The sequence below is a fragment of the Thamnophis elegans genome, chromosome 16, assembly GCF_009769535.1.
Source record: "Thamnophis elegans isolate rThaEle1 chromosome 16, rThaEle1.pri, whole genome shotgun sequence".
Classification (NCBI taxonomy): domain Eukaryota; kingdom Metazoa; phylum Chordata; class Lepidosauria; order Squamata; family Colubridae; genus Thamnophis; species Thamnophis elegans.
Genome location: NC_045556.1, coordinates 15,186,689 through 15,203,555, shown reverse-complemented (window position 1 = coordinate 15,203,555; position 16,867 = coordinate 15,186,689). Strand labels below are relative to the sequence as shown.

The 16,867-nt window shown below is 40.8% G+C and overlaps 1 protein-coding gene across 1 annotated transcript in view; it reads left to right on the top strand.

The window, feature by feature from the left end:
* The window catches only part of AGBL1 (ATP/GTP binding protein like 1), a 391,004-nt gene extending 376,273 nt beyond the window's left edge, over positions 1 to 14,731 (top strand). Inside the window, exon 23 of the mRNA XM_032233152.1 lies at positions 14,485 to 14,731. Coding sequence (XP_032089043.1) covers positions 14,485 to 14,629 — 145 coding nt within the window. The 3' untranslated portion in view covers positions 14,630 to 14,731. The remainder of the gene's footprint in view (positions 1 to 14,484) is intronic.
* Positions 14,732 to 16,867: the final 2,136 nt, after the last annotated feature.

Below are 16,867 nucleotides of genomic sequence, written 5' to 3'. Positions count from 1 at the left end.
TTTCTTTCTTTCTTTCTTTCTTTCTTTCTTTCTTTCTTTCTTTCTTTCTCATCATCTAGCTACCTAGCTATCTAGATCTTTTTGTCTGACTATCTATCTATCTATCTATCTATCTATCTATCTATCTATCTATCTGCATCTGCATCTGCATCTGCATCTGCATCTGCATCTGCATCTCTCTCTCGCTCTTGCTATATCTATCTATCTATCTATCTATCTATCTATCTATCTATCTATCTATTTATCTATCTATTACCTATCACATTTCTACATTCCTCATCTCACTTAAGTGACTCCAGGCCATTCACAATGAAAATATAAAAAGTAGTGTAAAAGCATAAATAAAAACAAAGATAGAACAGAGTTGAGAATTAAGTTAAGGTTAAAATATTACAGATTTCAAAATTTGCATGCCTATGGAAGGGCTTTTGCTGATGAAGAGTGGAGAATGTCCTCATCCTTCAAACCACACTCAGATAGAAGATGACTCTTCCTTGGGTGAAAGCAAGCCAGCAACTGATTTTTCCATGGCTTATCGCTTTTTCTCTGCATGGTCACAACACAGATACCCTGTGTCAGATTTAATGGGGCTGCTGTTCAGTTGGTTAGTTGTCTAAAAGCGAGGAAACATCTCCTGGGGAAAGGTGGGTTATCAGCTTATCTCACAAAGCAGTCTTGTCAAGCAACCACTGCCAAGGCGATTTGAGAAATCTATATTTCAGATGTTCCCTTAAGCTTGAAACTTTGTTTGAAAACTTCATATATCTTTCCTAGCAGTGGAGGGAGAGCAAACCTGAATAAGATCAGATATCTGTTCAAATGAAAAAAAGTGATGCACTTGCGGGATATGAGCTGCCACTTTGAAATGGGGTTGGGGAATAGCACCCCTTGGTTTAAAAAAAAAAGCTCTAAGATTGACAGGACAGGTGCAGTTTTACCATCTTGATTTCACCAATATTGTAGGTCATTTTTTTTCTTAAACATACCGGATTCAATTACTTCTCACTTGGGGGTTCACACAACCTCCTGCGTGGGAACTGAATTCAGGTGGCAAACAATGTACCCCCTACTATTCTTGATCCCAAAGAAAGAAGCCAACAAAGCAGTTCCTGTGACAATGTTCAGCTTTTATCAAAAGCCTTCAATTCTGAACAAACAATCGGAAATAATTATTCATCTTTTTAAAAACCTTAGAACACAAGGTCAGTTCCAATAATGAAGCTGGTGGCAAGAGATTTTTTTTTTAAATGTAGCTGGTAGAAAAAGACCTATTAAACTCAAAATTGATAGTTGACTTTAAAGGTAAAGGTTCCCCTCGCACATATGTGCTAGTCGTTCCTGACTCTAGGGGGAGGTGCTCATGTCTGTTTCAAAGCCGAAGAGCCAGCGCTGTCTGAAGACATCTCTGTGGTCATGTGGCCGGCATGACTCAATGCCAAAGGTGCACGGAACTCTGTTCCCTTCCCACCAAAGGTGGTCCCTATTTTTCTACTTGCATTTTTACATGCTTTCGAACTGCTAGGTTGGCAGAAGCTGGGACAAGTAATGGGAGCTCACTCCATTATGCGGCACTTGGGATTCAAACCTCTGAACTGCCGACTTTTCTAATTGACCAGCTCAGCATCTTAGCCACTGAGCCACTGCGTCCCTTAATAAAGTCAATAAAGTTGACTTCATTAAAATCTAAAATCCATTCAGCAGTATTTCGTTAGAATTATACTAGATATAAAAATATACTAGCTATTTACTAAGAGTGAACGTGTTGCTTAACTCTTGGTGATTGCAGGTAGTCCTGAACTTACGATCACAATTGTGCCCACATTTTCTGTTGCTAAGTGAGACATTTGTTAAGGGACTTTTTCCCCGTTTTACAACCTTTTGTGCTACAATAGTTAAGTGAATTGCCGCAATTGTTAAATGAGTAACATGGTTGTTAAGTGAATCTGGCTTCCTCATTGACTTTGCTTGCCAGAAAGTCACAAATGGTGATCACATCACCCTGGGGCACTGCAATTGTCATAAATATGAGTCAGATGCCAAGCATTGGGATTTTTATCATGTGACCATGAGGCTGCTGCAATGGTTGTAAGTGTGAAAAATGTTCACTTTTTCAGTGTTGTTGTAACTTCCAACAGTCACTAAATGAATTTATGTAAGCCGAGGACTAGCTGTACAGGGACATAGAGACATGGAGATGTTATTTTCTTAGCAAAAATATTGAAGTGATTAACAGATTTGTTCCAGATAATTCCCAATCTAGCTTTGGGATTTCTTGAAGATTTCCCAATCCCAGTGATTAGAAGACCAGCTGTCACTTGCTAGTTACTCCATTAATTGGTTTCACTTTCTGTTATTTGATCCTGCAAGAGTTCCTATGAAGCAGTGGTGGGATTCAAAAATGTTCACTACCAGTTCTGTGGGTGTGGCTTGGTGGGCATGGCAGGGGAAGGATACTGCAAAATCCCCATTCCCTCCCAATTAGAGAATAGATGGGGGCGGGGCCAGCCAGAGGTGGTATTTACCGGCTCTTTGAACACCTCAAAATTTCCACTACCGGTTCTCCAGAACTGTTCAGAACCTGCTGAATACTATCTCTGCAATGAAGGTTTTACTTCCTTTTATCTGCATAATCATGAGGTTGGCTGAGAGAGTCAATGACTGGATCAAAGGCCTCCAGTGTAGAGAATAAAATGGTTCCTATAGTCTGCAATGTTTCAGTAGGAATGGATTTCCAGAAGGGAAAAAAAGGCAGACTACAGGAACCAGGAGCACCACTCAGGTGACTCTGAGTACACAGATAAACCTCCAAGTACTTCAATGACCCACTAAAAGAATGCAACTGACCAGCTGATTGCAAGGACTATAACTCCTTCCCAGAAGTGGGTTCCTACCAGTTCGCACCAGTTCGGTAGAACCGGTTCGTCAAATCTACCACACCTACAGAAGAGGTTCCAAAAATTTTTGAAACCCACCACACTCTCTCTCTCTCTCTCTCTCTCTCTCTCTCTCTCTCTCTCTCTCTCTCTCTCTCTCTCTCTCTCTCTCACACACACACACACACACACACACACACACAGGCTCACACAGAGAGAGAAAGAGAAAGAAAGGAAGAAAGAAAAAAAGAAAAAGAAAGAAAAAGTGAGAGAGAGATGAAAGGAAAAAGGAAAAAGGGACAGAGACAAAAGGAAGGAAAGAGAGAGAGAGGGAGAGAGAGAGAAAAAACACATGGCCGGCAAGCCACTCCACCAGGTCACGTGGCCAGCAAGCCACTCCCACAAAGGAGGCCACACCCACAGAGTAGGTTCGAAAAAAATTGAAACCCACCACTGCTCCTTCCGTTCCTCACTATCCTATCAGAGCTGAAGAACCTTCTTGGATGAGAAGCAAAATGTCTTCAACAGGAAAAAAAAACCAGGAAGTCCAGTTGCCTCCTGAAAAAGCAACTTTGGAATGAGAATTCTGTCTTTCTTTCCCCAAATCATTCTTCAAATACCTGCAACTAACCAGGGCTCCCTTGCTTCCCTTAAATTCTGATAGAGCATCTCAGGAGAGGCATTTCCAGTAATGATTCTCTTATACAATTAATAGGTGGTTCCTTCCCTTAAGAAATTGTTGGAGGACTTGTCCCAAAGGTGCTTTTTTTAATAGGCAACTGGACTTAGAAAAGGAAGACCAGTTTGCCTTTTGAAAAAGCACCTTTGGGATAACCATGATCTGGATGACTGAGAATCTCCACAGACATGTTGGAGAACTTGGAGGGATTTGGATTTGCCCAATTTCTCTGGAGTTTTTTTGGTGCTCTCTGATCTTGGTTGTTTTCCTGCAGATGTTTTGTTGCCCAGCTAGAAAGCCTCATCGGTGCTCCACAGTTCAAGCCTGAGCTACACAAATTCTCTTCACTCGGAACCTACTTTCTCTGCGTACAAATGTGGTGAGGAATTTCAGAGGCTTATTTAGCATTCTAGCTCGAAGAAAAATACAAGTGTCACTTGTATTATTCCTTTGATGTTACTGTATTTTATATACAGCATAACCTGTAGGGTATTAATAATGGAAGCTTTGCCGTTCAGGTGAAATCTGACTCTTCCCCCCCCCTCCTAAACGTGCCTCCTGCTCTCAAGATGCTTTCATAGTTCCCTGAATTGGGATCTGAAGAAAAAAATCCAGATTTCAAAAGTGTTCGCATCCTGCTGTGTCTACTACACTTCCATTAAAGTAAGGCTATTTGTTTCCCTGCCTTGAAAGATGATTATTAGATTCACAAGTGGGAGTAAGGCAAGGAGAACACACCGCAACCTTTGAGGTAATGCTTCAGGTGCTTAGAAAAATAATAATACAGTTGAAGAAATAGGGACGGCTCTTTCCTCCCTTGCCTGAAGTGTGTTTAATCACATTCTCAGCTTGTGGTGCTTAGAAATCCCCTGGTGACTCGTTTCCAACCTTTTCTGAGATGGCCACTTGGCACCTATTGGATTTTTCCACCATCAATCAGCCTAAAACCCTAGAAGCAAAGGGAAGGCTTCACAGCTACTTTCCTATTTAATTTGGTGTTGGAAACAATTAAAGAGAGATCTACATAATGTCTTTCTAGACTGTATGGGAATTTGGATCCCATTGAAACAGCTGTATTGGGGGGGGGGGCTAGGCGAATAAGGGTGTGCTAAGCCTTTCGTTTTGTTCCAATGAAATGATTGATTGAGTACATCCCTTTAAGATAATACTTCTCAAAGGAAGCAGAGAAATGGACAGCATTGTATCTTCAGCTTCTTTTGAAGGTTTGAAATGATGTTGCTACTGGAGTTACTGGTCTTTTCTTTCATCTTCTAAAATCTCATATTGAACATAGTAATAGCACAGACTTATATACCGCTTTACAGTGCTTTACAGCCCTCTCTAAGAGGTTTACAGCCTATTGCCCCCAACAATTTGTGTCCTCATTTTAACAACCTCGGAAGGTTGGAAGGCTGAGTCAACCTTGAGCCTGGTGAGATTTGAACTGCTAAATTGCAGGCAGCCAACAGTCAGTGTTACTGCACTCTAACCATTGCGCCACTGAGGCTCTTCTAGTACAGAAGTCAGACATGGTGTGAACTGGAAAATAGCAATAGCACTTAGATTTATATAGCACTCCACAGTGCTATGAGCAGGTTATAAATGTCAGCATCTTGCCCATCAACAATCTGGGCCCTCATTTTACTGACCTCAGAAGAAAGGAAGGCTCAGTCAACCTTGAGCACATCAAGAATGACTGCCGTACTGTACTCTAACCACTGCGTCACTACAGCTTCTCTTTTAGTCCCTGTTTGAAGTTGATGGAGCTTGCAGGTTTTCTTTACCTGTGCATGATGGTTACTAATATGCAGGGAAGATGCCATATTCAGTTTTTCCAGCACTTCCCTTCTGAACATCAGAGGAATTCTTGCCATTTACTAATTGTCATCCTCTGATTATATGGTGGGGAATGGAAAGATTTAAACTCCTTGCAAACAGCTGATTCTTTGTATTCCGTTCCCTACCATTCAGTCAGAGCTGAAGAAGCTTCTTGGATCAGAAGCGAAACATCTTCAAAGAGAAACCAGAAAGTCCAGTTGCCTCTTGGGCCAACCATGACCTGGATGACTGAGAATCTCCATAGACATAAATAGAAGTTTGTATATGAAAAGGATGTTCAAAAATTCCATAATTGCAAGCTGCAAATTGCTATAGCTCATTTGAAAGCTTTGGCTTTCCCACTGTTAAAACCACATATAGCAAGGATTGAGCTCTCAGTCAGTATTAACATAGGTAGTTGGCCAACTGCATTATATATTAATAATTTCCAGAGTTGAATGTTAAATCATTTAACCACATTTAAAGTTCAGACTGGCTGGAGTTTCAGAAGATGCTAACTCAACATTATGGTGTGTGTGTTTTCTGACACATGAACTCTTCCATGGTGTTTATAACTCAGGTTTATATTTTGAACACAAACTATTTCTCTTTTTCACTGTTAAGCCTGGTCAAAGATCATAATAAAGATATTTGATTTGAACCTAACCATTACACTTATAAATCACATTGAAGGAAACTGTGAGGTGTGTGAATGCAACCACTACCAGGTCTATTTTTCATTGTCTAGAATCACAAACAGAAAAATCCCCTCCTTTTTAGCATTTGTTTTTCAGATTTTGACACACAAATGTTAATGTTTTTATATTTTGAAAGGCATACTTATGCAAACGTCATCACTATTTTTTAAAACTTATATCTGTGTTGAGGTTTAGCATGAAAAATTATGGGGTTTTTTTAATTGCTAATGAAAACAGGTTGCTTATTACTAGCATGCTGCCAGCCTTTTGAGGTACAGCAAATCAGGAAAGAGATTCCAGAAAACAAACTGGAGCTCTGTTTTATTGATATGGGCTGCAATAAAAGCCTTTTGAAATCCTAAAAGAGAGTTTAAGGTTGACTGTCAAATTCCTGGCCCATGGGCCGGATACATCACACCCACGCCTGGTTTAGCAATGGAGGGAAAAGTCCTGCTATGTCATGGGATGACGCTGTGAAGACGTGACACCCCTGGTTTAAAGAGACAGTTGAAAAAAATGGGTATGAGAAGATACTTGCACATTGGGGGATCTGATCGGGCCAAGTTGGTGCAAAAATAGAAGGCAAGGGGAGTGCAGGAGTGGAGTGAGTGCAAAGGAAATATGGAAATACAGACTTACAACAGTTCATTTAGTGATCAAAGTTACCCCACCAGTGAAAAAAAAGTGGTTTAGAATCATTTTTCACCATTTCAGCATTCCCATTTCACATGATCAAGATTTGAACGCTTGGCAAACTGGTTCATTTTCATGATGGTTGCAGCATCCCGGGGTCATGCTATCCCTTTTATAACCTTCTCACAAGTAAAGTCAATGGGGAAACCAGATTCACTTAACAGCCATGTTACTAACTTAATAACGGCAGTGGTTCAGTTAACACCAGAGGCAAGAAAGTTTAAATTTAAGTTTAATGGAATTTATATGCCGCCCAATCCCGAAGGACTCCGGGCGGCTTAAGAAAGGCCGTAAAATGGAGCAAAATTCACTTAACAACTGTCTTGCTTCGCAACAAAAAATGGGTTCAATTGTTGTAAGTCTAGGACTTACCGGTAGAAGAGGTTGGAAGAGTTTTATGAGAGCTTGTGGTGTTATGATATTGGGGTTATGAGAAAGAACGTTACGAGATGCAGAAAGGTACCACTTAAGGCCCATCAAAACCTGGTAATTTTTTTTCTTAGAAAAAAAAAGAAAACACTGAATTAAAATGGTTGTGAAAAAGTTGTGCCGTAGTTACCATAGTGATGACAGTCCCCTGAATTAAAACATGAGAAAAAAGTGTCCCCATGGAAGATTTACGTTGCTCACTCTTGTGGTTGAGCATCAATGGGAGAATAAGCACATCAGCAGATCAAGACACTAGTTAATGCTGTCCCCCTCCAGATGATTTCAGGAGTTGGATGCCAACATTTAATTGGTGCCTTCTTTGTTATCCAAGGGGGAGAAGAAGGGAAGAAAATTAAAATTAAAAAAAAAAAACCCAGGAATTTCTGGAGATCAATGCAGTGGCTCAACCCTCCCTCTGTTTGTTTCCCAGCTGCCATGCATCTGTTCAAGTCAGTTTGTTTTATTAATGCTTACTTGGCCTAAAGCTATCAGAGAGATGATAAAAGATGCCGTATTCATGCAGCACTGACACAAAGATATTTTTTCTCCTGTAAAAAAGAAAATTAATGATTGAACATAAGATTAAACCCAGAACTTGTAGCCGTTCTCTGCCTCTCCTACTCACCATATTACTCTAAATCTTTTAAATCACACATATTATTAGTATTATGTTCAATCTTCTTCAGAGGCAGGAAAACAAAAGATTTGTGCTTCTGCTAGGTTAGGATTATCTGACAGAGGTTTCAGAAAAGTGATATTAGAAACCATCAAATTCAAGGCAGGATAGTCTTGCTTTCCTGTACTTTTCGGTATAGGATGAAATGTTGATATTTCATAAACTCATGATTCTTTTTATCTATTATAATTTAGGTTTAAAACCATGGCTGAAAGCTGCCTCCTAATTAAAAAAAAATAATGGGGAAATTCAGAGTGGGCCAGAAGACAATCACTTAGGCTTCTCCTTCCTTCCCATTGCTTCATCATGGTAATATTCTGTCACTTTCTTTTTTTTAAAAAAAGTCTGATTTAAATCAGTCTGGATCGGTTATGAACATTGTGGCTAGCAATTACTTTGGGGAGCTCTGGAAAGACAATGAATTATATCCTTTCTTTGAAGTTGACAAAAGGGAAAAAAATGAAAATCCCCCCCAAAAAAGAGAGGCTAATCCAGCAGTTGTAGAAAACAGAATCAGGAGATATTTTTAATTCATGCTTTGTTAAAAATGATGTCACTATGGAGAATCAGATATGTATTACTGCTGAATCCCAAGAAAGGGATGGCTATGAGCTACTGATTCCTGCACTGTTCATTCAACTACTCCTCCTGCTTCTCCTTCTCCTCCTTCTCTTTCCCCTTCCACTTACCCTTCTCCTCCTTCTCCTTCTTTCAATTTATATTTATATAGCCATCAAATACGTGACTTGGGGTGGTTTACAGCAATTAAAAGCAAATGAAAAAACAGAATACAATATATAAAATAAAAGCATATAAAAATATCTGCAGCTAACAATAGATAGATGCTGTAAGATAGGTAGGTAGGTAGGTAGGTAGGTAGGTAGGTAGGTAGGTAGATAGACAGACAGACAGACAGACAGACAGACAGACAGACAGACAAACAGACAGACAGACAGACAGACACACAGACAGACAGACAAGATTGTTCAGCACTATTGTTTATAATGATATTTGCAAAATATCAATGTTACACAACATAATTATTATGCACTGTAGGAAACGGAATACATCACTGAGTATTCAAAAGCACAGACCTAATTTTTGCTCATCATTCCCCATCCAGAATGTATTATACTCTTGGCTATCATCTGAAGTTATTTTTCTTTCATCCAAAAAATCGTTTTGAATGCTAGACCATTTATAAACCTAAAGAACGACATTAAAAATTTAAGAATAGGAGCCCCAGCACAACTAGAGTAAAAACAAGTAAAACGCAGCCTACAGATGAGTATTCGATGGTACTGTTTATTCAGAAGCACAGACGAGGGATTTATGGAAACATCGATTTCTGGGTATTTCTTTTATATCAACAGCCCAAGGCATAGATGGCTATGTCCCTTAGGTGGTCTGATTTTTTTCCCCATGGTGATTTTCTTTTCAAAATCCCACAAACCTAAAGCTTTATTAAATAACTGCTTCATAGAAACTATCTGCTGTGAGCTCCACATAAGCATCAGGAAGGGCATCCAGCCAGTAAATGCTTAGCTCCATTCAGTCACCCTAATTCTACCCCAATGCAAGGTATTATAGGGTCATTCAATGGGAAAAAAAATAACTGTTTCATAATGGGTTTAGCTGCCCAGCATCTTGAACCTTTCTCTACTGGGCTGAACCAGGGTACAAATATATGTACCTTAGAATATCTTTTTCCCCCTCCATCTCCCTATAGTATTGCCTCCTGCTTGTCCCTAGCCAAAAAGGATGAAGTCATATGTCTAAAGTAATATTTCCCTGCCAGAAAAGCTGTAATCTGCTTTTCTCTGATGTGGAAATTGGGCAGAATTCAAACCAGTTTTGAAATTCCTGTCTGGATTTCAACCCTTTCCTTTTGCATCAACCACAGACATGGCAGATGCTCTGTCTGGACCCTGATTTATAGGTTCCCCTCCTTTTTTATAGCTTTCCCGGATGGGTTTTAAAAACAAAATAACATAAAAAACAGCACTATTTTATGGAATTTTTTTAAAACCCATTTTTTATGGAAAGAACATAAATAAAAGTGTTATGGAATGTTTTTTCTCCCCCTCGAGCTAAAAAGTGGAAAATGGCAGAATTCTTGCCAGTATTACTTTAAAAAAAAAGTCCATGATTCATTGATCCATCGATGAAGAAAGAAAGAAAGAAAGAAAGAAAGAAAGAAAGAAAGAAAGAAAGAAAGAAAGGAAAAAAGATAGATGTGTTATTTCATTGTTTTGTGACTTTACTTCTAAAACAAAAGACAGATTCATTGTCTTATTGCTCCATTAATGATACTTTTAGAGAGATTAGAACAAAATAACTTCTCCTTGGAGGTCTTCTAACCCAACCCTCCTGCTCAAGCAGGATACCCTATACCCGTGATGGCAAACCTATGGCATGCGCACCAGAAGTGGCACGCAGAGCCATCTATCTGGGCACATAAGCCGTCGCCTATTACTCTTCTGGGTTCTGGGTGGTCTTCGCGTGTTCAGGAGTCCCGTTAACTGGAAAAGCAGCCTCTCAGTGTGCATGTACTTGCTGGGAAGATGATCTTCCTGTTTCTGGCACATGCATGTGCACCAGTCAGCTGGACTTCCCGTTTCTGGCATGCCTGCACGCACAAAGACCAGCCTGCCAGTGTGCATACGCATGCCAAAAACCGGAAGATCATCTTCCCGGTGCGCGCATGCACACTAAGTGGCTGCTTTTCTGGTTTATGGCATGTGTGCATGTTTTGGCATTTGGGGCTGAAAAGGTTTGCCAATACTGCCCTATACCCTTTCAAATAAATTGTTGTCCAGTCTCCTTTTACTCTGGGCCATTTTTCCATCTTTTTAAAGAGTCCACATAAGTATTCCTATTTGGATATACAAAGAGTCAGGTTTTCTCATGTAGAACTTTCATATTACTTTGCTAAATGAATTCATGCTCTCCATTAAAGGTATTTTATGAAAGGCCATTCCACTCTTTTCTTGCTCCCTTGTTTATGCTTTTGAAAGTGAGACCATAATGTTCCCAAAACTCCAAATAGGTGCTGAACTCAAAAGAGTTGATGTAAAAACATGAATTTGATTTCCCCCACTTCCTGATTCATCAATATCTCCCAATGCTTTCAGCTAGCCAGTAAATGGCTAACATTGCGTAAATATGTTGTTTCGTATTATTAGGAGAAAATTGAGGCTGTTTGGGATGTCCTCTGTGCAATTCATCTGGGTGGTTGGCTTCAGAAATTTGAGCGCCTATAACAGTATATGATGACCTGTTTGAAAGCGAATGCAAGAGAAATTTTTGATTTCAGAATAAATAGCAGAGCCATTGGATTCATCTTTGCTTTTATTTTGGTTATGTCATCAAGAATATGGAAGTCTTCTCCCGCAAAACAGTCTTTCAAGAAATGCCAGCTAGCCAGCAAACAGACACATTCGAAGCAGAACTAATTAAGATCAAGTCATTGCTCAATAAATATGCAAACGACAAATGAAAACAAGGAATTCTATTTATCATATCCTAAAGCTGCAGATTGCTCTGAGACCACTATAAACCACACTAGACAGGGGGGTTACAGGATATTAGATTTAAATGTCCAGGTCAGCTAACCTCTGCATAATGATGCATTGAATAATAGATTAGAATGGAGTTCCAGCTGTCTTGGTTTTTTTCCAGTGGTGACAGGATTTTGGGGAGGGGGAAGAGGGGGCTCATTTGTGACAAACATTCTACTTAAGATAAATTTTCTTTCTTAATTCTGAGGAAAGCCCAGCAAGTGAAATTGCTCAGGAAAAGAAGGTGAAATACTGTATCTGTCTATGGCAGCGTTGGCAAATCTTTTCGGCACCGAGTGAAACTGGAAGAGAAGTTACCTGGTGTGCATGTACGCATTGGGAAGCTGAGGTTCTGGTTTCCAGCATGCATGCCAGTCACCTGGTCTTTTGGTTTCTGGCATGCATGCATGCACGAAGACCGGCTTGCCAGCGCGCATGTCGGAAACTGGAAGCTTAGCTTCCCTGTGCATATGCGCACCAGGGAGCTGCTCTTCTGGTTTCTAGCACTCCTGCGCATGAGATGATCAGCTGGCCAGTGTACATGTATGCACCAGAATTTGGAAGGGCAACGGGTGATGGCTGGGGTGCCTGGAGAGATGTCTCTGTGTGCCACTTCTGGCACATATGCCATAGGTTTGTGTTGTGGCTCGGTAGGAGCCTTTGGAGCTGCTATCAGACTGACACAGAAATCTCCTGTGAGTGGTGTCAGGATGCTCACAGGAGATGATAACAAGCAGTTGTGGCTAGTTAAGGATCTCCTCCTGTGGATAAAAGACTGATGGTGCCACGCCTTAGTTGCAGAAGTCAACGTTCCTTTGTTCCGTTCTGTTCCTGTTCTAGTTCGTGTTCATGATTCAAAGAAACCAATTTGGAGAAGTGATTTGCTGTAAGAGTTTGTTTTTGCATTTGCTGTTTAACTTTTTGCCAGGGAATTTATCTATGTTTATTTTGGGCTCGCAGTCAGCAAAAGCCGGGACTGATAAAGACATTCCTTTGCAAGCTGTCTCTGGCTGTCGTTTCTGAATGAACAAGGTGGGGGGTCAGAACAGGTTTGCCATCATGGGTCTATGGAGATATTCATAGTCATCCAGGTCATGGTTGTCCCAAAAATGCTTTTTCAAGAGGCAGCTGGATTTTCTTTGCTTTTTCCTTAAAGAAAAACATCTTCTCAACATCTTCTCACTAAACCTCACTCTTAGTGACCAGGTGTACCCCTAAAAAACCCTAAATTTGGAAAGCTGAAGATTGCATGGGGCAGATGAGATGAAGTTCAACATGCCAAAAGCATCACTAATAGAAAATGTTGCTATCCTGTGAATTTAGAAAGCAACACTATTTATTTGGGTGTCGATAAAGAACGAAATAATTTTAACTGATTTATATTCCACTTTCCCTCCAGATGTTTAAGACAGCGTGCAAAACATTTTATCTTCAAGTTTTCCTCCAAATGCTATAAACGGTTGCCATGGCAAACAGTTTTCCTGCATATTCTCTACCACTTAGTCAATGTGATAAAGGGAGCTTTTGTTTTCAAATTATACCATGAAGGGAGGAAAGCTTCTTGGTGACATACCAAAGGTGCTTTTTCAAAAGGCAAGTGGACTTTTTTTCCCCCTTGAAGATGTTTGCTTCTCATTGTTTCTCTTCAGTTCTGAAGGAACTTCTTGAATGAGAGGAAAAGGAAAAACAAAGTCCACTTGCCTTTTGAAAAAGCATCTTTGAGACAACCCTGACCTGGATAACTGAGAAGCTCCATAGACATTTGTTGGTGAAATGTTCAGGACGGGAGTGTTAGATGGATATGTAGATGTTCTGTTTTCACTGTATTGTCCTCACTCCATAACTTTAACCTTAAACTGTCTAGCGTGGACTTCACCCCTTTCCTAAGGGGTCCATAAAGGGGGCGTGCATAAGCGCACCAGCGTACCTACCGTCCCTGGTCTATGGTTCCCATTTATTCGTACCCATTTCCTGTGTTCATGTCCAAGTTTATACATATACCTGTTAACTCGTAGGTGTTTGACAAACTAACTAAATAAATAAACTTGAGGACTCCATGAATGTCCTTCCTTCCTAAGGGAAGATGTTATGATGGAGAATTCCACCCATGATTGTGGACAGCCAAAGAGGCTTCCAAGGGAAGAAAATAGACAGCAACAATGGCAACCTAGCAATTCTTCTACCTCCAATAAGAAAATAAGCTTTTTAAAAAAATCAAAAGAGAAATTCAAAATATGTTCTCAAACATTTTGAGAAGGAGAGAGTAAACAGGAGGTTTTGGGTTTGTCAGGGGAAGGATTTTTTTTTAAAAAAAATACAATACAATACAATACAATACAATACAATACAATACAATAGCAGAGTTGGAAGGGACTTTGGAGGTCTTCTAGTCCAACCCCCTGCCTAGGCAGGAAACCCTATACCGTTTCAGACAAATGGCTACCCAACATCTTCTTAAAGACTTCCAGTATTGGGGCATTCACAACTTCTGGAGGACAACTTCAGACAGGATTCAGAACAGGGGTAAAATTCAGCAGGTTCTGAAGAACCGGCAGTGGACGTTTTGCATAGTTCGGAGAACTGGCAAATACCACCTGTGGATGGCCCCAGAATGGGGTGGGAATGGAGATTTGCAGTATCCTTCCCCTGCCATGCTCACCAAGCAACACCCACAGAACTGGTAGTAATAAATAAATAAATTTCACCACTGATTCAGAACGTTTATATAAACCTCTCACAATATGCCTTAACATCAGGTCTGGTGCCAACAAAAATAGGTCATTAGTTCGTGTGTGTGTGTGTGTGTGTGTGTGTGTGTGTGTGTGTGTGTGTGAGATGTGTATATATCTGTGTTGTGTGTATGTGTGCTGCTTTATAAAGTAAAACTAGGACTGGCTTTTGCTGCCTTTGACTTCATTATACTAATCTTCTCCTTATCCGCTGAGCCTAGAATTTGCAATATGTGCTTGGATGCTTTACAAGATGAGACTGAACCTCTTTTTGCTTCCATCCAATTCAATCTTCTGTTTTCTTTCTTTTGTGTGTGAATCTCTGGCAGAAGCCACAACAACTGCAGCCTGGAGACCGATGATGAACTTCCCGGTGGGGATGAAGTGGATTATAACACTGATAGCTGCTCCGATCAAGAAGCAGATTTTTTGGACATGGATAGAGAAATCCAAGAATCTCCCTTTAGGGGTTGAAAGTGTGAAAACAAAAGCAGCGGCCAACAGAGGCGGATGGGTACCCTTTTCTCCCAGCTCTGAAGAAGTGTTCTGTTTCTGACCAGTGAGCAGCCAGACTGGGTCTAGGACTGTTCTCCTCATACCCTTCGCCACCCCTTTTTCGCCCCCAGGGTTCTGCCCCCAGCCATTCACCTCTACAATTCTCCACCACTGAAAGGACCCTAGCTGTTTGCGCCGGCCAATGGGACCCAGCCTCTTTAGTACCATTCGTCATGGACCATTCGGCGAAATACTGTTCACTCTGGGCTTTTGGGCTTAGGTGACAGTTCACTGCCAGCCAATCAGAGGAAGGGAAGGAAGAAAGAGAGGGGGGGGGAGGAGAAAGTGTTCAGTGTGGAGTTTCCTCTCCAGGGGTTTGTTTCTCCTAGAAAATCCTTTGCACGGGAAAGTTAAAATCATGACTTTCTACTTGTCATAATTCCTCGGGGTGAACAGTATTTCGCTGAATGGACCGTGATGAAGGCTCTGGGACTAAAGAGGCTGGGTCCCATTGGCCGGCGCGAACAGCTAGGGTCCTTTCAGCGGAGGAGAAATTGTAGAGGTGAATGGCTGGTGGTAGAACCCTGGGGGTGAAAAAGGGGCGGCAAAGGGTACGAGGAGAACAGTCTCATTCTGGCCAGGACTCGACCCTGTCCTACCAGTCTACTCTGGGGCTTCGGTGGTAGCAGAGAAGAGGACAGGAACTCAGGAAAGAAGAAGCAACTCATCACTTCATCTACTAGTGACAAATATAGCTTGAGACATGTTGTTCCAGTTGCTCTTCAGAACAGATTCCCCCCCCCCTTTCTTTTTCCTCTAATATTGTGATGTCATGTAAAGAGAAGATGGGAGAGAACTTTATGCTGTATCAATCAGATCTCTGTGTTAAATACCTTCAAAATGACCTTTGCTGAGATCGGAAAGTTTGGGCAGGATGGGATTGTTGCAACAGGTCCCCTCAAGGATAGGTCAAAAGCTTTAATCATTTCTCTGCAGTTTGGCCTGCCTCTGTTCTTCCTTGGCCATTGCAAATTTTGCCAACAATTAATGGAACAATAATGCTAAACAGCTGGTGGGGGGGAAAGTGTCAGAGAGTATTTGCAAAGAGGCTTTTGATTTTTATGAGGAGGGAATGTAAGGGAAACAGATTCTTAGTCCTGTGTCTTCTTCACAGCAGATGCTCCATGATAAAACTAATACTTTGATTGCAGAAAGTTCCCAGTTCCAACTCTGCCATTTTCTGGTAAGGCTAAACAAAGTCCTGGCTGGACAACTATCACACTTTTCTTTGTCTCAATAATTTTGGTTTTCATAGATGTTTGAGGTAAAATATACATTTCAACTTTTTCAGCTTTTTCCTTGCAATTTTTTTTCTCCTGTAAAGAACTTCACTGCTCAACATCTCCAGTTAGTTCAGAAAATATATAAACTATCCTATTAAGATTCAGGACACTCTTCTTTAAGGTGAATCTCTCACTTCCATTGTGTTATTCTGGTGCTTCATGGTACTCTGTCAGGATTTGCAAGATATATCTGTCAGGCACGAAGAATCAGTTCCAGTTAACATGTTGAGTTCCAGTTAAGATGATTTAGTGCTCACGCTTATATAAGAATCTAATCAACTAAGGTCAGCACTAAATTGGTGCTAGATAAGAGTTAATGGAATTCAATTGGAGTTTGACTTAGAACATTTGTGGGAATGTAAGGATGCCGGGCTGATTCCTTTCTTGACTCTGCCCCCAGGCTCTTCCTGTCCTTCTCCTATAACCATGATTGAAAACTTATGGCACACATGCCAGAGGTGACACTCTCTGTGGGCATGTGTGTGCATGCACGTACATGGGCATGTTCTATTTTGGTACCTCAGTGCCGAAATGATTCGCCATCACTGTCCTATAATATCCCAAGGCTGAGTCTGAAAAGGGAAGGATGGATAATGTTACAAGGTGAGGTAGAATTCATTTTTTGCCAGCCCCTTGTCACACACCCCTGACTTTGAACATAATTTAGTGTTCTGACCTCCCTCCTCCGTCCAGAAACGAAAGCCGAAACCAACATAAATGAGAAGGTTTCTTTTAATCAGTCAAGACTCTCGTTGGCTGCAAGCCACATAAACAAAGAAATAAGCACTCTGGCAGCAAGTCCTACAAAACTTGGCAGCAATGCAAACAAACTCCGGCACCAATCCAGTCTGCCAAGTTTGTTTCTTGTTAGTCC